We start from the raw sequence: 24,712 nt of genomic DNA, 5'->3' as shown, positions 1-24,712 counted from the left end.
ATAAACCGCAGTTTTACGAACGGAATTTGTTTCGAGATTTATAGTTCTATCACGGGTTTGTGGAATCTACTAAATATCGAAGGTGATGCTATTAGTTTCTTACAAGCGTTATAATGTACTGTCGAATAATCAATGTTCTGATTTCGTTCCATTTGATTCGAGTCAATGCGGTGCTCGAAATACATAGAAACGGTGGAAATGACATCAATGAAATTTTGCATCGCGAACATTTACATTGCCATTTACACAGATGGTTCACGTACTGAGGCAGGCACAGGCTGTGATCTATGTGTCATGCTAAATGATGTCTGAAATACTCTTGGAAAAAGAAGATTAAGTAAGCATAACTCAATATTTCAAGCTGAATTGACGGCAATAAAGAAAGCACTTCAACTCTTCTATTGATTTGGAACACAGGCCCATATACGCAGTGACTCTCTATCTAGTTGGAGGTAACTGGTGGTATAAATTTCAGAAATCCGGTAGTCACAGAAATACAAAAATTACTTCTCATCATAACGTCAGAATTTCGTCCACGGTTATATTGGGTGAAAGCACATACGGACATAGTTCGCAGTGAGCTTGCTGAAGAACTTGCCAAGAAAGCAGCAACTGGCACGAACTTGCCGGAACATCCCTTGCCCTTGCCAAGTACCTTTCCTAAAAGGATTATTTACAAGCACTTAATAAAACACTAGCAACTCAGATGGAATATTGTAACAACGGGAAGACAGACGTTTCGTCTTTGTCTCCATGTCTCTACTAAGATGCTTACATTTTCTTCTGCATTGACAACCTTTCTTTCAGGCCATGGATTTTCATAACATATCTTCATCGGTTTGGTATTACAGAACTGGACACTTGTGAATGTGGCCAGCAAAGGAACTCCAGACCATTATACCTTTTACTTTTGTCTTACGAAATCTCTTCACTTGAGCAAGCCATCTGATCAATGGGAACAATGGACTTCACATATATTAAAAACTAAGGGAGCTCTTACTAAACTGACATTGGTATTCTGTAATGAATTCATTCAATGAAGTATTGCAATTCTGCAATGAACTAGCCAAGTAATAATTGCATAAAGCTTTTTTTTTATTTCTTCATTTATTTATTTGTTATTTCTATTTATTTTATGCATTCATATATATATTATTTATTGTGTATTTATATTATTTATTTCTTCATTTATTTTATTTTTATATTATTTATTTTTTATTATATTAAGTACTTACTTGTAAAATCTAATCAGCAACTTTTTTATTATATTAAGTATCTACTTATAACTCTGAATTGTTTGTAGCATATAAACGCAAGTTGTCATTGTTTATGTAACACTACTACTCTATGTACTTTCTGATTTTGTTTAAAAAAAAGTGTCGTTAGATCTGTCAGCCCTACTAAGAGGTTGACTGCTGCTGGATTGTAGTAGATCTTCCGCTGAGCAGGCACTATTCTGTTTGCTACACACCTTAGGTCAGAAGCCTGCTTCTGGCTTCTGACTTAAGGTGATAAATAAAAAAAAATTACAAAGAACACAATATAGGTGATACTACTGTTACAGACTGAAACAATTATTTAAGAGAAATGTACGTCTACGAGATGTAGTGTCACGAAAATAAAAAAAATAGGTGATGAAGGCTTAATTGTAGAGACTGATGAAAGCCTATTCCCGAGAAGAAAAAGTAATGTTGGCAGCGTGCTGCCGCCTCACTTGATTTTAAGCGGCATTTGCAGGAAAACTAAAGAAACCTTTCTTCTTACAATGCCCGACCGAAAAAATGCGACTTTGTTACATGCAATCAGTGAAAATATCAAAAATGGAACGGGCAATTATTCCGCCTTTTGGGAAGCCGTTATAAACCGAAATAAATAAATAATAAATAAAATAAGTATTAATTGTATTAATTACCGCCAAAATTATCCAATCCTTCTCCGTTAATACGTAAGTACCTTGCCGTTGTATTAAAAAAGAGAAAAGCCAAGCCTACCATGCTTCTTTACCATCTGCACGCTGAGCAAAGTATTCGAAAAAAGTGAAATGAGAAAATCTGAACTTCTAATCTCCAGCAAAACCAGTTATCTAATCGAAGTTCAAAACAATATGTCTTCGGGCGTATTGTTCTATAAATAGTAGGTTCCGTAATTAATCTGATGTGATCTTGGAAAATAATTAAAGAAAAACTGCATGCTTTCTTTAAACTAACAACTGTATCGACTATTCTATAACAACATTCAAGTCTGTACTATTATGACTTATCTGAAGCGGCTCCAGAAGAAAGAAACTGCGGCATATGAGAGCTTTTAAGTGCTTCCTTTCTGGGTTTGAGAGATCAAGCTCAAAATATGATTTAATAAAATAAAAAGTAATAGAAAATTCATGTTTCAGTGTGGGTGACACTGAAGTGCAGGTAGTTTAAATTAATGCTTATGTACTTGTATTCAGCAAATTAAGCTTTTAACTTTCTGTGAATGTTTAACCTTTATGTTTAAAGTAAAGCTTTCCAAAGAAAACATTATAACAATTAAGACTTCTTTCCTTTTAAATACATTAAGTAATTTATAATTTTAAATTTTATAAATAAGTCCTGCCTACTTCGATAGGATTTTGTTGATGTTGAGTTAATGAGTGTTTGCATTTTAATTAATGGAAAGGTAAAGTCCAAACCACAGCCACCTTATGTCTGAATAAAGAGTTAGCCAGAAACTAATCAATGTAATTATTTCTCATCAATATTTACTTTCAAATTATTATTTTTTGCCCTTTTTTTAGGGTGGAGCATATGTTGTTGCTCTGTTGGACAGATATTCTGCTGGATATTCGATATTATTTGCAGTTTTCTTTGAAGCTATAGCTGTTTCCTGGATTTATGGTAAGATATATACAATATATAAGCTAAATATATATATTTACATATCATGGAACACGAAATTATGCTAGCAGTTTTTTTTATTCCATAATGTTTTAAGAATAGGTTATTTCAATAAAACTGATCATGGCTTCATGCTTTGAATCATAGCATAAAAAATGTGAAGTCCAGCCCTGTGGCTTAACTCCCTATTTAACTGCACAGTTAATTAGCTAGCCTTTCAATTATAACGGAGCGAGTTTTGTTTAGTTATAAAATTGTAAAATACACAAATAAATGAATAATTTATCAAAACATTTATTAGTAGCAAATAAACCACTAATAACTTAAATTTACAGACGTAAAAATTTCTACAATTTGCTTTTTAAGGATCAATGTCAGCTGACAATATCTGATATAAACAATTTACCAGTTCTCTAGTACGAGAGAATATCTGGAATTTATAGTAAAAAATGAAAGAGGCCCAATCGAAAAGAAACTAAAGAAATCAGTCTTTCCTGCTTTGGAAAAAAAAAAAAAAAAAAAAAAAAAAAAAACTAGAAAAAATAATATGCACATTCTTTAAATAAAAACACAAAAATTAACAAATTAAATGCCATTAAAAAGCTTAAATAAATTCACATTACATTGGTGAATTACGAAACTTTTAAACGGCTTGAAAAGTACTAATTAGATTGAAAGTGATTGTCTAAACTTTCTGCTTTCTTAAGAATAAGGAACTCCTGAATTAGGAATTAGTTTCTTGCTAAAGATTCGGGGTTCCTTTCGAGAAAAGCTCAGGCATCTAAAATTCTGAACAGAATTGTTTGGTAAAAAAGAAATCTGCATTATTAATGAGAAAGACAAAGCGAAACAAAAAACATCATATAAATTGAAACAAGAAATTAGGTGTGGTTTTATATACTGATGGAAAAAAAAAAAAAAAAAAAAAATCAATCCCAGCACCAAGAAAAAATTAATTGAGAGTAATGAAATTTGGGCAATATATTTATCTAGGTAACATATTTAATTGATTTAATTTTCAAGATCACAGGTAAATGGAAGCTCGAGAAGAGCCATATTTTAAATGTGAAGTGCTAGTGCATTATTAACCAGTGTAATCGCCATTATTTTGAATGCAAACATGCAAACGTGCATGCACTGTGTTGTACAGGTGCTGGATGTCAGTTTGTGAGATGGAGTTTCATGCCTGTTGCACTAGGTCGGTCAATGGTTGGGGATGGTTAATGCTAGCTGTGGATGATGCTGGAGTTGTCGTCCAATGATGCCCCATATGTGCTCGACTGGAGAACATTTGGTGATCTAGTAGACCAAGGCAACATCTCAGCAGTCTGTAGAGCATGTTGGGTTACAACAGCGGCACGAGGGCGAGCCTTATCCTGTTGGAAAACACTTTCTTGAATGCTGCTCATGAATCGAAGAACAAACAAGTTGAATCCCCAAACTGACGTACGAATTTGCAATCATAGTGTGTGGGATAACCGCAAGAGTGCTCCTGCTGTCATACGAAATTGCTCCCTAGACCATAACTCCAGGTGTAAGTCCAGTGTATCTAGGCCGCAGCCAGGTTGGTTGGAGGCGCTTGCCTGGCCTCCTTCTAACTAACACACGGCCATCACTGGCACCAAGGCAGAATCGGCTTTCATCAGAACACACAACAGATCTCCATACCGTTCTCCAGTGAGCTCTCGCTTGACATCGCTAAAAGGCAGTGGTTTGAAGTCAGTGAAATGCAAAGTACAGGGCGTCTTGCTCAGAGTTGTCCTCCAAGTAACCGATTTGTAACAGTTCATTGTGTCACTCTGATGACAACTGCAGCTGGAATTTCTGCTGCAGATGCAGTACGATGCGCCACAGCCACACGGCGGTCTTCCGTCTCAGTAGTGCTACGTCGCAGCTCGGAACCCAGCCTTCTTCAGCCAGTTCCTTCCCTTGACCACTGCTGCCAAAAGTCATGCACAGTGGATACATTCCTGCGAAGTCCTTCTGCAGTATCGCAGTAAAAAATCCACCTTCTCGTAGCCCTATTACACGACCTCGTTCAACCGCACTGAGCTGTTGATAATATCTTTTTCGTCTTCTTAAAGGCATTCTTGACTAACATCAGCTCGCTACATCAAATCTCAACGATAAATAACACTCAGTTTGATACTTTGATACTTGGTCGGTAAACTGACCTACAGCAGGTGATACTTTTCCCAGCTCTCGCCAATTATTGAGAGAGTCCCATTAGGGCCTGACCTGTGATGTGATCGCAAAGAAAATTCTCCATAAGAGATAAATACCTGACGAGGAGAGAACATATTGAAGCGCTTTGCTCCTAAATTGAAGACCGAGGAGGTCTGGAGACTGGTTGGTATCGATGCTGGCAGTCTCTTAGAATTTCCGTATTTCCAAAAACACAATATCAAACTGATTAGTAAAAGCACTAGGAAAGTCTGCTTTCTCATTGTTCATCCTTGATTGTTTAGTGTAGTATGCAGCAAATGAGCAGCATAGGGCGTAAAAAGTTATCTTCCAATAGAATGTCATACTCTAGGATTTCTGCGAAACTTACTGGGTTATTTCTTAGAGTTTGCTCATAAAATCTTCCATTAATCCGTATTATGACATGCTTGATTGATTATATTTTAGATATTAGTCCAAGCTTCTGTTTCTTATAAAATACGGGGCATCTGTGATAATTCTAAGAGCCTTATTTTGAACACCTGAAGTTGTTTGTAGTCTTTCTAGCTGGCAGTATTCCAGACGGGAGACGCATAAATATGTAATAATAGACCTAATAGCTGCGATGTAGAGTCTTCTCTTCAAATTGATAGAAAGCTGATCATTTTTAAGCAGTGGGAAAAGTTTGAACATTATTCCGTATGCCTTTCCACATACTTTGGCCATGTGAGTGAACCAGGTGAATGCCTATTAAAGGTAAACCCCAGATAACTCGCTCTGTCTACTCTAGGAACCAGGGTACCAAACAGGCTTACATCTTTTGTGATAGTTGTAGTTTTGCGGTATTCCCTAAGCAGCAGAATGTTTTATTTATCAGGTTGGACGCTGATTTTTCATTTGCTATAGCATTTCTCAATGGGGGAATCATTGGCTGTATTTTGACAAGGCGTGATTTAGCAATCTGGATTTAACAGCAACAACCGTATCGTCGGCATAGCAAGCCAGGAGCTTTTTGTGGTGGTCTCTAAAACTGTAGAACTTGCTGACATACAGAATGTAAAATATCGGCCCCAAGTAAGAGCCTTAAGAAATGCCTGCATGTATGCTTTTAACGCTGAAAATCTCATTTCCGTGTTTAACGTCGAAGGTGCGTCTTTCCAAGAAGAATTTAATCAGCAGAACCAGGCTACGAGGCAGTTCCAACTTGATCAGCTTATATGTGAGACTTGAATGCCAGACACGGTCAAAAGCCTTGAAGCGAACGAGCTACATACACATAGAACGTTCCTTTCTAAATCCATACTGATGATCAGCGAGGCACTGGAGGTCATTATTGATGCGATTGTAAATCAAACGTCCTAGAATCTTGCTAAGTGACGACAAAAAGCTTAGCGGCCTGTAATTAGAAGGAGTTTTATGTGATTTTCCAAGCTTGGGAGTCAGAAAAGTAGTTGCATGCTTCCAAGCTTGCGGAAAGTAGTTATTGTACGAGCAAGCATTAAGAATACCCGTGAATTTACAAATAATTTTAAATAGAATGTTTTTGAGCATCCTGTTATTAATGTCATATTTACTGGGAGTCTTTCTGGCGATTTAATGATGGCATTCACCTCGTGCGGAGAAGCCATATTTGCATTGTTCATTACACTGGGTGAATTTAAATATTCGCTGATATATTCCATAACCTTCTGGACCGAACCGATATCAGCTGGACAGGTGTTAGGGCTGAAATGACTTGACAGATGCTCAGCAAAGATTTCGGACTTTTCGTGGTCAAAGTGCACGTAACGACTAGCAAATTTTATTGGGTTGATACCGGGGCTGGTACATTCATGGACTTAACATATTTCCGAATAGATTTACCGTCGAAATAACACTCAGAAACTTTACAGCGCACATTTAAAGCTGCTTTTTGAGTGGTGTAATATCCCCCAAGATCAGATCGATAATTTGATACTCAGCATGCCTAGGCGTTGTACGGACTGTATTGTATCGTCTGGGAGACATACAATGTATTAACAATCATACCAATCATGTAATATTGGTTTTTTGTAAATAGGATTTTTCTGTAATTTGCTCCAGGGAGAAAAAATCGCTATTTGTTTTAATAATATCAAACATATAGCATCTTTTTTTGCTCTTTACCTTTTGTTCAATAAATGAGCTTTACAAATAAGTCAAATTTGTTTTGCTTCTAACTCTTCCTTTGCCTGATTTTGCATTATCCTTAATTTACGGACATGAGTGTATTATATATATTTCAAAGGATGAAGTTACTGGAAAAGTTAGATTAAAGAATACCTGTAAAGATATTCTGTGAATAAATGGGATCAGTTCGTCAACTATGTATGACGTAAAGAAAAACAAATTCTAGTGAAAATTTAAGACAGAAAGTTAAATGAAATTTTGAAGGTGCCATGAGTACAGAATTAGACAGAGCATTTATTGTGTTAAGCTGCGGCGTAAAGAAAGTTGAACATAGCTTTAAGGCAGTGTATTGCAGACTGATTTTAGAGATCCATTTCTGTAGTTGTTAGTGGCTGGGACGTAAAGTCGTCAGATATAAGGAATACAATCGGAATTTTTTCTGAATTAAGTATATTTAAAAAGCCATGAACATATTCTAAGACTTGGAAGAGCTTCAGGTTTCAGGATTTCGTTTCCTTTATTTAGATTTTTTAAACTAAGAATTTCCTATTAAAAATTACTAAGCCAAGACCCATGTGCAAAATAGGATAAATGGCTTCTGTACATCCAGTTAAGTAGCACGGTTGAAAAATACAAATAAAGCAACTGTCTTGGATGATCTATTCATCTTCAAACAAAAAATTCAGTATATTCATTGGACCGAACATCCTTTTTGTTTCCTTATAGAAATGGTATTTATGAACTGATTTAACGTTGATAACACTTTCAGAACAGAATTTATTACCATCATTAACTGTTCAACTAAATGCTCCTTCGCTGAACACAGAGTACCGTATCTAATAACCGCCAAAGACTTTTCGCAGAAGCAAGTTAACGCTTAAAGTTTTAATAATGGTTTCAAAAATTTTTTAATGGTTTAGATTCAGCAAATGCCGTAATCTAAATTTACATTGGAAAATTTTTTAGACCGATGATTAAGTTTTAATATGCAGTAGACGGTTGCCTCAGAGATGGTCGTTTTCCTAAGATAACGCACTGATATGAATAAGTTATTCAAAAATTGTTAGTCAGTTGTTAGTCAATGACTGTACAAAGTGGTTCAAAACTGATGAATGGATCTGATCTATTTGAATATGGCAAAGCACACGATGGGTGACGACACGATATGCCTTCGTGAAAGACTTTCTAAGAGAAACTGGCTCATGTCCAGTTACCCATAGGGAAAACCACTAAAACACCCATGCAGCTAGCCCGTACGTTTGTAATCGAGCCTAGGTCAAACTATTATTGTTCAGCGACTTTACCGTTCGTCCGCTGATGGATCATGCTTTAAAACGGGATAAAGTGCACCGAAATAATAGTTTTCGTCATAAACATATGATTATGCATTGAGTTCTTTAGACTCGTCTTGATTTGATGCATGTCTTTTTTCGCAACGCAAAAACATACGGCGCTTTCAGGCGTATAGGTTTTCCATGCATCATCATTATTCATTTTATTTCTGCTTTCTTAATGTGTATGTTTTCACATATTTTGTTTGTTTCCAAGTTGTCGCATGGCTTTCCATCTGAATGACATCCAAATGACAGTTAAATTCGTTGGCTGTAGCTTATAGTGACTCTGGAGCTGTCTTGAACCATTTGAATAACATCTGGCTAGGAGTCAGTGATCTTATCCTTTAAACTCCTCCTCTATTATCCACTTCATTTCCAGACCTACGTTTAGGTATCTTCAAAGGGTTTTATGTTTACTGAGTCGAACAAAGATCTGCTTGATATTTGAGGTTATATCCCCAGGTTCATGGCTCATGCATTATCGATAGCGATTTTGTATGGATTTTATAAAAATGAAAAGAAGTCGGACATCATTATCTGTTTTTGCGTTACGAAAGAGGGCGGATATATGGAAAAATACTCTGCAGTGCATATCCACTTAATATGCGACCATGCATTCAGTGATGAAAGGTACTTGATTGATAAAATCGGGACCAAGGGCATCCCATAAAAGATGCTCGTGGGGGAGGATTCATTCATCACAGGTAACGACCTGTGGTAAATGAACCTCTGTAGAAAATGTGGAGCTCCATCCTTCAGTTCATCAGCATACTTTCCCATAGAAGAACGCCCAACGAACTCTTTCCCTGATGTTGGTGGGAGAAAATTTAAATAGCGGCAAGAATCTTTTGTCAGAGTGAAACGACTCTCATTGGTAGAGAGACCGTGACTCTACTGATGAGGTGTCCAGTCTTTATATTCTTTACACCACTGGTAAATGATATCGCCGTTGGGCTGGTATGCAGCTTTCAGGATGCCAGGGCAATAGGCCACCTTTATGACGTTGTCTGGCCACAGTAAACCTGGATATTCTGTTGTTCGATTGCCGGGCGCAGGTGCTGAACAATGCAATTTTAAGGAAGTAATTTCGCTTAAAAAGTACTCCATGAAAGCATTTCTTTTAAGGCATCTAGGTAACACGTGTTTTAGCATAATAAATAAATTGATCTAGTAAATACTACTTAGTAAGTAGTTCTCTTGATAATAGAAAAACTAGGCACAGTCCACTTCATACTGAAAGTAAGCATGTGTAGTATATTCTGCCCTATATGTAAAAGAGAGTAACCAAACATTTTGGCGAATGATTAATGGTAACACTTGTCTTCAGTTCGAAAATAGGAAGTCTTATTTATGATCTGTAAATACTTACAGATACAATAGAATCTTTACTTTTATTGATTGCAACGAAGAACAAAAAAATGTTTAAATAAAATGGAATTGAAAATATCAAGAATTTTTCAAAAACAGCGTGGCGTGTCTGCTGAATCAAGAGAATATATACTTATACATGGGAAAATAAGAAAGAGTGGAAGAATGAAAAATCAGTGTCTTCCAACATCTAATCATCAAAATCTGAAAACTATTCAAAAGTAATGTAAATTCGTAGTATGAACGTTTGTCAAGTATATTATTCACCTTGAAAATAGAATGCATGTTTGAATCTTTTGTAATGCACAAAAGAGCCACAGGAAAGAAAAACAGATTTCTGACACGCAGTCCTAAGAATGAAAATTTGCATTCTGAAAAACAAAAGAACGCATTATAAGAAACACCCTTCTAATGCAAGAAATCCGTTCGTGCTGTTAAATATATAAAAATATTTCATTACACACACACACACACACACACACACATATATATATATATATATATACACTTAGATTATATTATCTTTGCGTGATCAGTCATATTAAATATCTTTGCGTTATATTATCTTTGCGTGATCAGTCAAAAACGTTTTCCGTGATTTTTCAGGAATTGGTCGCTTTTCAGCGGACATAAAAGAAATGCTGGGTTTTGAGGTAGGAAAGTGGTGGAAATTCTGCTGGGTCCTAATGGCTCCTCTTTTTATAATGGTGAGTACGATTACTCTTGCTGAAAGTAGCTATATTGCTTAAGCGAGTCATGATCCATGTAAGCACATTCTATGTTTTTTAAACAGAAGATTATAGAGAGCAACTAAAACTGGCATTCTTTTTTAGTTTCCAAAAATTAATTCTCGCATGAAAATTTAGTGGACATTTGAGTATATAAGTATAAATGTAATGAGCATATCCAATATAATACGCTAAGTGGGAACAATTAATTTATATATACATCAAATTTAAAACTGATACACAAAGCATGTTATTAATGCTACGGAAGTGCGGAGGTGAAATTCTACGCTTAAAAAGCCTCCCTTTGAAAGCATTATTTTATTAATATTTTTGTAGGTAAAACTAATGTACCAATCTGAACTATTTGCATTTCCGTTGCTAAAATTTTGAATTACAGCATTAGAACTATATTAAACAACATTCATAGTCTAATTTTCCTCTCCTTGATTTTCACAGAGTGTTACGCTTCTTTAACAATATGTTCCGTTCCATTATGCATTACTGCTTTACTTACTTATGCGGCCTCATAAATTTTTACTTCATGCAATAACATATCATTGTTTTATTTCTAGATCGTAACTGTATATTCATTGCTTATAAACGTATTACTAAAATATACACATTGTCTCTAAAAGAAGTCGTATAGAGACAAATTTAGTGTATATTATAGTAACAATTTGGTGCTTTTTTTTGTAGCAATTGTTACTAATATTTATGAAATTAGTAGTATTAAAATATGCTCTTACTGTCACATATTTTGCATGTCATTACATTTTTTTTATCTAGGACTTTGATTAACAAATACAAACTAAAGTCCAGTAGTTTTTAAGTCTTCATTTTTTTTTTTCAGTTGATAATAGTATATGGGCTTACTAGTTATGAGCCACTTAGTTATGAAGAATACCAGTACCCGATGTGGGCCAATCTCTTTGGAATGGCATTGGCAGCCTCTTCCGTATTATGTATTCCTTTTGTTGCAGTCGGGAAGCTGCTTACAACCCCTGGAACTTTCTCAGAGGTAATAAAATAATTAGTACTTACTTATTAATCCGTCGATAGTGAAAGTTGGTCATCATCCAACTACAAAAGTTGGCAGAGATCCCGCCAAAATTGCTCCAATCGTTCCTATTGAAAGAAATGAGGCCTCTTTACTTAATAAATAATCTTTCGATTCACTTTCTTTTTGCTCTTAGTAAAAATGCTTTTGTCAAACGCTCTGTTTAGAACGCTACGAGCACAAGTTACTATGATGTATCTGTTCTAACATATTAATTGAAGGCCATATTCACCTGATGATACCCATTAGGTGCCTCTATAATTGGTTACCACCACTTCTGTCCTTAGACGTGGCCAAGCCGAAGTCGGCTGACGGCTCGCCATTGGTAAAAACAAATATCCTATCCATTAAACATTTTTTATACACATATACACATTTTTGTCTCTGGTAGGACCCATAATTTTAAAACTAATCCACTGCTTGCTGTTCTGTAGAACACACATTTCAAATTATAATCCTTTTTTCAGAATACAGGGGAAAATACAGTAATAACTGTTAATTTATATATTTATTCATATAAACTAAAAATGGCTTATTTAGTCAGATTTACATTTAACGAAGGTGCAGGTGTTGTGCGTTCTAACATCACGCTTATCCAAAACTGGTGCTAAATCGCGCTGCTTGGTGATAATTTCATGCTCAACGGGGTCCCGAGCGGTAAAGTCAGTGAACCCTTTAGCAGTTCGGTCGCCGGTTTGAATCCCGCGAACAGACTGGCTGCATTTGGGCGTTTTCGTGGCTTTCCAGATGTGTAACGTGTATATGAGCCAGTATCCCGTAAAACGTCCTCTTAGAAGCATCCCTTCCCTTAGGCAAATATCCCTCGAGTGCAATGCGGTATTAAAATGAACCAAACAAAACCATGGTCAACGGGATAATACGTAAATACCAAATAATTTTTAATACCAAATTTATATCATTTGAATTTATTTACGCATTGTGATGGACTTTATATCTCATTTTATTAAAACTGAAAAGATAATTTAACGTTATTTGGTATTCAATGAAGATTTGAAACTAGATGTGAACATTTTTTTTCAACATCAGCAAACAAATTAATAGATGTTTTATAGTTTCATAAAAATAGCAGGTGGTTGATATCATTATACAGTATTAATAAATTAATTATATAAATATAGCTATTATATAATATATTAATAAATTAATTATATAAATATATCATAAATATAAAGACTGAGCTAAGGAAAAATTAATTGCTATTATATAACGGAACCTATCTGTCTAAGACATTATGAATCTGTAGGTTAATTCCTCGATTATATAAACCAACCATCGGCAGGCGTCGCCGAATTCCTTTCTGCATAATGATCGTCTCTGTTAAATTAATTTTTAAATAATTTAGATAGAAGTCCCGTTTTTCTGAATGTTAGCTAAATGCAATGGTTTTACTGAAGCGTATTAAGAGTCCTATTTAGAGAGTGCTTAATCTTTAATACTTTGATGTTAGTTTTCTAACTATTGAAAAGATTTATTCTTTTTACGAGCATTTTTAACTTTTTGTGGATTTTACGAAAACAATGAAATGGAGGCAATTTAAGTCTTCATTTTTTTAGCTCAAGGAAGCCGTAGTTGTCTGACGTATGAAATTTCTAAAATTGTCTAAAAATATTTTTCTCTCCCTATACAAAAGTAACTCTTTTAATTTGTTTTATGATTTTTTTTCTTTTAATGATTTTGGAAATTGCTAAAAAATATCTGCGTGCTTTAATTTTATTGTCACTCTTGAATAAATTAAAATAAAGTAGTACGGATTATATAATTAATTCTATGAAATAATTTAATTTTATTTCAGAAAGACTTAAATACAGTAAATCTGGAAGTTACATGAATTTTTTTAAATTCTCTCCTCAGTAACAATTTTAAGCACATGCTGCAGCGCAACTTTCAGTTTATCATGTTGTTATTAGTATTTTATAGGTACGCATTTTTAAATGATTCTTGCGTTATTGACATCAGCATTCTTCTCTTGCCAGGAAATTTTATAAAAGGTATAGAAGTAATACTGATGAAAGAAATGTATCAACGGTATGATCATTAATGAAACTTCTAAACTTGTGCCCATACTTCAGTTCAGAGTCCAATGCATATATTGTGCCCACCAACGGTTCAGCGATAAAATCTATGAAATTTGGTAGTTCGACCTGAGTTTAGTTTTAGGCAAGTACCTGAGTTTAGTTTGTAGGGCTGAATGGACTTTTTCGTGACGTTCCTCGTGTGTAATATGGATACGAGCCAGTTTGCCTTAGAAAGACCTCCACGAAGGCATTCCTCCTTTCAGGAAGATAGCCCTCGAGTGCTTTGCCATAATCAAAGAAACCAAACCATACCAAACCCATGTATATATTACGATCTAGGAATCAATTCAGAATCAATTTTTGGTAAGTTGCAGAAAGCTTTCTTTTTTTTATACCTGAATTTGTTGCACAAAAGTAATAAAAAAACGTAGAAAATGAAAAAAAAATTATTTGAGGTCTAATAATAAACTAGGTACATAAAACTTTCGATTCATACTTCTGATCAACAAAGCTCTTCTGTCCCTATTTGGAGGAAATTCAAATGATGAGGTATAAGAAGCAGATGTATTGTAGCTCAGTTTTCAACAAAGTAAGCAGGACTTGCGAACCATCTATAAGGAAAAAATAATTATAACTTTATTCCACTTTAAAACATAAATTTGAAAAGAATAATAAGTTAACAGACATCAAAATTTTTGTTTTAACAAGCTAATTTAACTGAAGGTGAATATATTTTACCTAATATTACAATCATTAAAGAGTATCACATTTTAAAATGATTTCAAATTTTTTCTGATAGAATGAAACGAATAATGAAAAAACCTTCTTTCAGTAGTTGAACTTTTTAATAATATTGAACCTATCATTGTTTTTAATAATATTGAACCTATTATTCTTCAAATTGCGTTATGTTTAATACTAAAGGATGTTATTTTGTATTTATATAGCTTTAGATGTACGTTATCACGGAAAGAATTATTTAAAATGATTGTACGTAATTTATAAAGTCTTTTACTTAAGGTACATCCTTGTAGAAAGAGTAGCAGTAGCCAATTACGAAATGTGTGTGTGTGAGATTATGGCAAAGCCTCGAGGGCTATCTGCCTAAGGGGAGGAATGCCTTCGGGGAAGACTTTCTAAGAGAAACTGGCTCGTATACACGTTACACATGGGGAAATCCACGAAAACGCTTATGCTGCCAGCCCGTTCGCGGGATTCGAACCTCGGACCAAACTACTAGTGTTCAGCGACTTTACCACTCGGCCGCTGGTGGGCCCCAATTACGAAATGAAAAAGGCATTTGAAACTTATGTACAAAAACTGTGAATCATCTTTGTTTCCTCCCTTTTTCGTAGAAGTATTTTTTCCCCTGTGTAGAAGCCAAATACACTGCTGACCATTAAAATTGCAACACCAGGAAGGAATGCTCTGACGAACGTCAAAAATCACATGAAAGGAAGAAGTTGGGATATGCAAATAATTAATATTTCAGCGCATATAAACGACGCAGGAGGAAGAAACGACATCTGAAGCACTGCACAACAGAAAAGCTGTGTAATGGTTTCTCATTCCGAAAGTGCTTCGTAACGTTAGAGTTTACTCAGAATATCGTGTTATGCCTCTAATAAGAAGAGGAAATGCTACTAGCAAGTTTCGAAATTCGATAGAGGCAGAATCGTTGCCTATCAAAAGTGTACATTATCGTTCCGTGATATCGCCGGTCGCATTGGTCCACATCACGGACCATTAGTCAGAAAATGGGCAGATTTGCAGCACGCCCAGTATCAGCTCGTAAGGTGCCTCGACGTTTGCAGCAGCGTGGACTATCATCAGGGTGATCATTACTTCGACTTCCCTTGATAATGCCGCATAGAGAGAGACGGTGACACTGGTGCGCCAAACGACAAATCTGGGTACAGGAGTGGCATAATGTCGCCTTTTCAAACGAGTCCCGGTTATACGTGCAGTATTCTGATGGTCGTATACGTGACTGGAGTGTCCAAGGAGATCGCACGCCGCCTGCTTGCATTTGATATCGGCATAGGGGCGTTGCACCTGTTGTGATGGTTCGGGCAGTCATTGGTTACACAACTCGCACATCTCTAGTTCGAATCGACGGTGATTTGAACGCAGATGGGTACATTTCTGACAGCTTACGTCCAGTGGTTGTGCCTTATCTTCGAGGACTGCCAAAAAGCCATCTTCCAACAAGATAATGCAAAACCACATGTTGCGCGTCGTGTTCTGACTTTCCTCGATACACAGGGACTGCTGCCCTGGTCTGCACGGTCTCCAGATCTGTCACCCATTGAAAACATCGGGTCGTAGATTGCTGGGAGTCTGGTCCGCCACCCCTCTCCAGCTATTAGTTAATGAAGTGTGGCATAGACTTGAACCAGCATGGAATGAGTTACCCATTTCTGTCATCCAAGCCCAGTTTGCCTCCATGCCTGATGGGGTAAGGGTCGTTTTAGCTGCCAGTAGTAGCAGGTGTTTTTATTAATTTCGCGCCTATGTAAACCTCCAAAATGCTTACAAATTTAATCATTTTGTCTTCATGCCATACTGTTTACGTGCAATAAATATCTTTTTTGCATTTGCTTTTCTTCATGGTGTTGCACTTTTAATGGCCAGCGCCATCCCAATACTTATAAATATCTTTTGTGAACGATCATCATCCACTAATATTTCTTATGCAATAAATATATTCGAAATGAATTATGTATACGCATTAAAATAGGGAAAGAGTAATTTAATGTTGTATTTTCTCGCAAAAGAATGCGTTTCACATTGGTTAAATACAAGCCATACACATGGAACATTGAGATAACTGTTTGTAAAAATGGAATATGGAAAGTACTGCCTAAAATAATGGTTAAATACTAGAAACACATAAATCCCTGCCTTATTATTAATTATGTTAGAAATATATTAAATTTACTTTATCTAGAGCTTATCAGCTTACCTTATCTATAGTTTATGCAAAAACACTGTACGAACAACGAAAACACACGCCCTGCTAATAAAAGAGCAGGGCATTGAACTAAAATACACCGAGGCCAGCGTGATACTTGCTTGAAAATTTGCTCGAGACACGATTATTCTACATAAAAACACATAAATGCTGTTTGTTGACACTGCGTAATGAGCAAGTCTTGGTTAAAATGTATTTTCTTTTGTACGCAGTTATGTAACGTAACTCTGAATTTCAATAACTACAATAATTGAAAGTGGTTTTAAATAAAATGAAATAAGGAAAAGCTCTAAATGCGCTTCAGCGTGAATACATTTACTACTAATTGAATGGAATACAAATGCTAAAAAACCAATGCTCGTAACGCATCATACCTGTTTCATTTATTCCAGTTAACTTGTGATGTTGCGTGGCCCCAACTTGCCCGCAACAGTAGTAGTGACTGCTATGAACTGGAAATTACACAAACTCTTAAGAAGGGTTTAACTCCCTTTTTATTCCACTTTAGAAGTTACAGATACGTTCACTTGACGCTTACAAACTACGCCGACCCGGTGGTTAAATAAAAATAGAAAAGTGCAACTAAAAATAAATAACAGGATGACTGAATAACGAGGTCACTACCTACGAGGCTCTATAAACGTGACTAACTTAACCGCGTTCTAAGATACAGCTGAGATTTCATAAAACTTTCTGAATAAGAAGTTGAAAGATTCAACTAACTGCCGAAGTAGGCACACAGGCCGAAACGCGCGGTTCTTAAATTTCTACCTAGCAACCTTCACGCTCGTGAATCAAGAAAGCACACCTACAAACTCGTTTCCCTTCTATTTAACTGAAATTACTTCTGCTAAAAATTTGAATACTCTGCGCGTTCTACTAAAATTTACATACTCTGGCATTGGCAATTCCAGGGAAAAGTAAAGGCTTGACAGGAAAGATAGCTTAAAATAAATGTTAGTTAAAATAAATATAAACCCTACAAACTTGAATTAAAAATTTAGATAAAATGTACACAGTGTAATAAAAATCAAACTAAGCAAAAGGTATAAAAACAAACTAAACGGAATCTTTACTTACCAAAATAACATTCCAAGGCTACGCAAATTTTCTTGCTTCAACTGAACACGAAGCTACAACACTAACTGTATGGGACAGAAGTTCAGATTAAAAAGACAGTACAAAACTGCATAAAATAAGTTATCAGTCACCACAAATTGTAAACTCTACGTTTACGTTTGTTTGAAATACTAATTTTCAATCAGATTAACAATTTCATAGTCAAAATGCATTTGATGTACATCTTTAAACTAGCTGTATTAGCCCACTAGTGTAGAATGGGCTGGTGCCAGTCTTCATACCTGTCTGATATAATGTCTTAAATGTGTCTTACATATACTAACAACTGAGGTGTTTTTAAATGTCAGCTGCTATGTTCAAATGAATTGTAAATTTTGGAACTTCCTTTAAGTCATTTCAAATTGGTCTTTGCTAATTTCAGAAATTCTGTTGACGACAGAGTCGTTTGACAAAGGAATTCTTCGAATTTCATAGCAGTCAGATATGATAACTTCATATGATACGAGTAAATATTTTTCGTAAACAGTCGTAAATTTTTCAGAATATTAATTTCCTTTATTTGAAGATTTTAATTATCATTCTAAATTTTTTTTTGGTTTATTAATGTACAAAGGATGCTAGGATTCAAGATGCCTTTTTAATTTTGATGATTTCATATTCTCCATAGACAAAATGTTATTGCAAATTTAACAAAGATGTTGTTCATTACCATCAGAGTTGTTGAAAATAAAGCCAGTTTGAAGATATATCTCATCATATTTTCGCATCTTAAATGCTTCTTTTTGATTACTAGATCCTGCTTGAAGAGATTTTGTAGCATTTTCATTTGCGTCATAAGCTTTGTTATTCAAGTTTTACTATTTATTCACGTGTAAATAATACTTTTTATCCTAAAATATAAATAACACCAGTCATAATTGTCATTCCAATAAATAACAACCTTTGTAAAATAAAACAGCACATATCTTCCAAAATCTCGCTCTGCGACACCATTTGGGATCGCAATCTACAGTTTAAATAACGCTGGCATAGATGATAATGAGTTTTGTAAAATTTCAAATAATAATGTTAAAATCTTTCGGAAATGCACACTTACGGTAATGTACTGTTTGCTTGAATAAAGTAAGGTGGTAAATAATTAAATAAAAATTCTATGAAATTATTATAGTTATAAAATATTTAAATTCTCTATCTTTTAAATAATTCTTATTTGCATAACACCCCACTAAATTAATTTTATCTTGCAGCTAGCTGTAGAGAAACAAGGTACTGTCTTAACACATGCGCAAATAAGAAAATAAAAAAAATATAGGCTGACGTGTATCTCGATAGTTCCGTTTCACGATCCCGTTACATTTGTAGACGAGGAAGGGAACCACAAACGAAAGCTTCTTTTGATAATGAAAAACAAGAGAAGGGGAAAAAAGTAAGATTCTGTTCCATAGAACGTGAGTTACTAAAGTAAAAAACAGTTGCTTAGCTTATAAAAATTTCAGTTTATCGTTCCGTTATTAAATGTGTTTTAAAATATTATTTTTGGTTTTCTCAGCTAATATTACCTTATTATTATTGCGACAACTACAACAGCATTTGTAAGCGCAGTTTAAATTTGATACTTTTATACAAATGTCTTATGCTGTATTCGTTACGATTCTTATTTTAAAGTTACTATTATAGCAGTTTTTATTTTCTCTTATTAGGTTCATAAAACTATGCAAAAGTTTCTTTAGTAATGTCAGTCGTATTTATTAAAGCCACTAACTATATAACTGCATCCTTTGTCTCCTTTGTCTCATTATACTCAAACTTGCAATTGGTTTATTCCCTTACATAGAAGCATTTACTACAGCGTTTGGGGAATATTAAATAATCCAGCTGCGCTCTATTGATTTGCATTAATTTAGGATTTTTGTTAAACATAAATTGCTCATAAGTGTTTATGCATTATTTGTAAAACGTTAAATCTAGAGAACAATGTTTGTATCTAGGTATAAAGTAAGAAGTAAAACTCAATCCACAAAAGGTAAGTAAAACGATGGATAAAGTCTAAAACAAGAATTCTCGACCTTTTTTCTTGAATCGACATCTTTTTAAAAGAATTATTATCTTCACCGAATCCCTTACATTTTCCTGTATAATATACAACATACAACATAATCATAATACAAATATTTGTACATAAATAGCTTAAGGATAACACTTAGAACATAAACAAAAGTTTAAAAAAATTGTTTAGTAGATTTATTCTTTATTATTTTTATATTAGTATTATTATAAACTTGAAAAATATAAACAAGCTTTCAGAAACAAAATCGCGCATTCAATTTGCACAAAGTTTCGATTTTAAATAATGTGGTGGCTATGTTTGATGTATTGATGATGTTTTAATGTAGATTAAAACTGCTTAACTTAATTCTTAAATCCTCTCTTTCAAAAATATTCACTCTGTTTCCTGTTTTCTATGGTTTATTATTGACCTGACTAATACCTGCTTCTACTAGGTAAGAAGAGGGAAAAATCAATAATATTGTTCGGTAACAACTTTTATTATGGAATATTTCTGTCAGTTGACTCTTAAATTCCGAAACTTAGAATACACAGGAGTTTTGAGTAAGACTTGTACTTGAACATTCTCCTTCAATGCGATCAACTCTTCTTGCTGCATAATTTTAAGATCAAATATAATCTTCCCCCCAAAAAACGAAGAACACCATGAAGAATGTGACTGTTTTTATTGAAATTAAATATGCCTAAACCTCCTGCACAGGTAATGTAATGATTAAATATTCAAGGCCATAAGCCTCATTAGTGGCTAGAAATTGCACACCAGATTGTACAAATCAGTAACTGGTGAACCCCTTCCGGGCGGAGATCTTATAAACATTAAGTTAAGAAATAGTTTTGTTTAGTTTATTATGGCAAAGGGCTATCTGACTAAAGTTAAAGAGTGATAAAGGTTCCTAATCTCTTTTGGGGTGGCCAAATATGGTGGCCTAGCATATGCTATACATGTTCAATTGGTGAAAATTTTGGTGACCTTTCTGGCCAAGGAAGATTATCAACAGCTCGGAGATAGTTCAGAGATACGCGTGCCCATAGGCCTAGCTAGCATTGTCCTTTTGGAAAATGACCGCATGATGGCATGTCATGAAGTGTAACGCAATGTCGGTCGTAACAGATAGTTTCCCACAGCATCACACCATTGAATGTCTGTGTGCATCTGTAAAACAAAGGCTGACTGAGATCGCGGGCCCTGGCCCCTCCACATACGAATGCGATAAATGAAGCAGGACTCACCGCTGAACACTGTCGATGCCATTCGGCTGCAAGGCTATGGTGATCGAAAACGGCACCATTGCAGACGATTCTATTTATGTTTTGGGGTTAAAAGGAGTTATCTTAACTAACGGAAGTTGTAAGCGCAACCCCGCCTCGGAAAAGTGCCGTGGGATGGTGCAAGGTGCCACGAGGGGTATGGAAGAGGTCGACAATGGAGACAGCGGGGATTCGTTGGGCAGTGGACAATGGAAGCAGTTTGGGCCAGTTACGCAGTCATCCGATTTTATTCCGCATTTGTGCACGTTCGCTTTTCACAGCTTTTATTCCGTCGATGAATACTTTACAGGTAACTTTTTCCATTACCTCTGCACAGACGCATCCGTATGGTACAGATTGCGACCTATAGCTTGGTTTATCAAAATCTGGGCGCAACCTGGCTTGCCTAGTGAACATAAATTCACTTTATAGCCAGAAATGGCTGCGCGCAAGTAAACATCAGAAGAACACAAAAGGAAAAAGGAGAGAAAATAAAGAAAACTAACACAAAACTGTAGCCTATCTCTAGGTATGACTAGCATGCTTTACATATCCCTACTATGCGACTACATTCGAAGTTGTCCAGTTGTTTACAAAATCTTCGATATGTCTAAATGGCATTAATGGCTGTGTTTCAAAGGACCTGCGACGCCGACAAAGAGAAAAGATAAACCGTCCGCAAATGTTATTTGTTTTATATGATGCTAATTGCGCAGTAGAAACCCGCGCTATGACCGAAGTTAATAATCATTGGCCTGGAAAATTTAACCATTTGCATAATTGGTAGGGAGGAATTTGTATACAAAATTCTGAGCTTATCAAACTATTTTTTGATAATGCTTCTTCTTCTTCTTCTTCCCCCCCCCAAAGAGTGTGTATAGCAGTGATTCTACAAGCCATGCTGGTACATTTCTATGTCTTAAAAGCGAAAATTAAAATCTTTTTTGAAAAATTTACAAGCAGCTTGTATGTAACAATATAACTTCTTGCTTTTTTCGTATTTTTGGCTCCTTTTTTTTTGCGCTTCTGCACTTGCGATAAATGAACTTTTTATAATGCCCAATAATTTCCCTGCTTTAAAATTTCATCTATCCCCAGCCATCAGTACCCTAGCCATCAGTATCTCCAGCCATCAGAGATACATGGTCTAAGACATGTTAAACATCTCTATGCTGTCTTCGTGCTTGCTAACCACTTCCTTGTGCAACTAGATCGCCAGATTTCTTCCCCATAACATTTGAGAGATGATGAGAAGCCTCGAACCAGGACAAATGAAAGAACTCTATATCCGTATCCATTCGATCAATGGTGGATATAAGCAAAAATAAAAGTTGGGTATTTAAAAATAGCTCACTATAGGTTGATGAAGAGAAAAGGTGTACAAATGTTTATTTAGCGATTTATATTTTAAGGATACGTCTTTTATTTTGATAAAGAGGATTATAATTTCACAATTCATTAATCATTTAGAGGCCGATACTAAATAAGTTCATTGTGTTGTAATTTAAGATTGCAAAATGTATAACTCTATAATATTTTTTAAGTCCAAAAGGGACGTTAGTTCCTAATTGGATATTAGTCTCGAAACCACATTTTTCGTTGAATCACAATAAACCAAGGAATTTAGAATAAATGGCTTAAGCCTCCTCCGTATGCTCCATGCAATGAAAATGAAGCCATGAAACGTCATGGTATGACGTCACGACTCATCATGGCCGCTGCCATAGGAGAGCTTTTGGTTGGTTTTGTTTACATTCTAATCGATGTTATCTACATATTAGGTTTCATTATTGTAATTTTTATAAGTCTCCCGTTCTAATTTCAGTAGTTAACATAAATGATTTTCTACTTCGTACAAAGAAAAATCACAATGATTGCAAATAACTGTTTCAAATTCAATAAAATCTGGACACATATATGAAAATGTGTAAATGGTAACTATACGACATGGCAAAACCAGTGGAAGTTTCAAAATGAATTTTACTCAGTTATGTCTAAAGACACTTTTCGGAGCTTCCAGACGTTGATATTTGCCCTCAAAGTCAGTGTAATTTTATTTAAAAGTATGTTTCGCAGTCTTATCCATACGCTGAATCGTGATAAGTCGTAACGTCACGTTGTCTACATTTCCTTGGCTGCATTTTTGTGACGCCATACTTAGTCATCTATTCTAACCTCCTTGCTGTAAACGGCGTACCACTTTTCAGATTGTAGCCACCAAATATTATCGCCCTGTTTTATATTAAAGAAATTAAATAATGAAGAATCTGCATGAATGTATGTATTTTTCTCGAACTGTGAAAAAACAGCGATACCTAGAGCCAACAAGTTTTTAATAACGTAATCTTCCACCCAAATATGGACATCTGGAAGATCAAAATTTGAATTTCGAATCTGTTTTTGTATGTATTTCATATTTTTTTAAAATTAACGAATTTGTGATTAAGAAACTCAGCGATTTCAAACCGAGCAATGGCAGCATACTGTACGGAATAAAATATTTGTATCTCCAGCGCACGAGACTATGTATCGAAAATTCTAAAGGTATGCTGTTTTTAAATATTTTACCTCAGAAGGGTTGTTAAACCAAATGCTCTCGAAACGTGCATGTGAGCGTAAATGAAAAAAAAAGACCCTTTAGAGGTAATATAAAATCTGAAAATCTTTTTTAATCCATTTCATTTTTTCATTTTTTTTTTTTTTTTTTTTTTTTTTTTTTTACAGAGGCTACGCATCTTGGTTACGCCTTACAGAGATAGCAAGAGTGATGCTTCTGAGGAAAAGTCTGCTCCTGTAGATGATGAAAACGGTGCTGTTGCTCTTTGACTCTAGAACTGCCAAACCTTATTCTCATCGTACCCATGATGATTTGACAGAAGTAGTTGTCTGAATGTTAAATAAAATTTATGTGTTACATCATTGATATATACACTTAAACTATTTTTTACATGACTAGAAGAGAAACACGCTAATGTGACAATCAAAATCGTAAAAACAACCTTGTATTTAGCGTTAGAATATTGAAACACTCAATCAATTTCGAGGGTAACTAAAGATCCCTCCTCACCAGGACAAAGAAATACCTAGAAAGAAGAAAATAAAGGAGAAGGAGTCTCAGAAACATGTGGTCCTTATCAGCACTGCACGTGGTTATAACTGGATTTTTAATCAGAGTTGCATTAGCCGCTTACTTTTACTGAGCCAGGCTATCTGATCAAGCATAAAGGACAAGAAAAATTAGCGAAGTTACTTGTCCTTTATGCTCGATCAGATAGCCTGGCTCAGTAAAAGTAGGCGGCCAATGCAACTCTGATTAAAAATCCAGTTATAACCGCGTGCAGTGCTGATAAGGACCACATGTTTCTGAGACTCCTTCCCCTTTATTTTCTTCTTTCTAGGTATTTCTTTGTCCTGATGAGGAGGGACCTTTAGCTGCCCTCGAAATCGATTGAATGTTTCAATATACTTACGCTAAATACAAGGTTGTCTTTACGATTTTGATTATTTTTTACATGTTTAGACTGTTCGCGTGATACTAACTTACTGATGCAGAGACTAAGGAATTTCAGGGTAAAAATGTTCGAAATCTGATCAACTAACAATTTGAGCTTTGCCGCTTCCTAAAAATATGCACTT

The 24,712-nt window shown here is 35.2% G+C and overlaps 1 protein-coding gene across 2 annotated transcripts in view; it reads left to right on the top strand.

Annotated features, from left to right (window-relative positions):
- Positions 1-23,999, top strand: part of DAT (Sodium-dependent dopamine transporter) — a 76,359-nt gene extending 52,360 nt beyond the window's left edge. Inside the window, exons 10-13 of one of the 2 annotated variants that reach the window (XM_035361281.2) lie at positions 2,774-2,873; positions 10,493-10,593; positions 11,465-11,632; positions 23,801-23,999. In XM_035361281.2, coding sequence (XP_035217172.1) covers positions 2,774-2,873; positions 10,493-10,593; positions 11,465-11,632; positions 23,801-23,902 — 471 coding nt within the window. In that variant the 3' untranslated portion in view covers positions 23,903-23,999. Of the gene's footprint in view, positions 1-2,773; positions 2,874-10,492; positions 10,594-11,464; positions 11,633-23,800 lie in introns of those variants that run through there. The other variant, XM_035361289.2, reaches the window with a different exon arrangement.
- The last annotated feature ends 713 nt before the right edge of the window (positions 24,000-24,712 follow it).

This window comes from Stegodyphus dumicola, chromosome 5 (genome assembly GCF_044657685.1).
Source record: "Stegodyphus dumicola isolate Sdum_Otavi_A_Nest chromosome 5, ASM4465768v1".
NCBI classification, from domain to species: Eukaryota; Metazoa; Arthropoda; class Arachnida; order Araneae; family Eresidae; genus Stegodyphus; species Stegodyphus dumicola.
The sequence above is the reverse complement of the archived record's forward strand: the minus strand, read 5'-3'. Positions and strand labels throughout refer to the sequence as shown.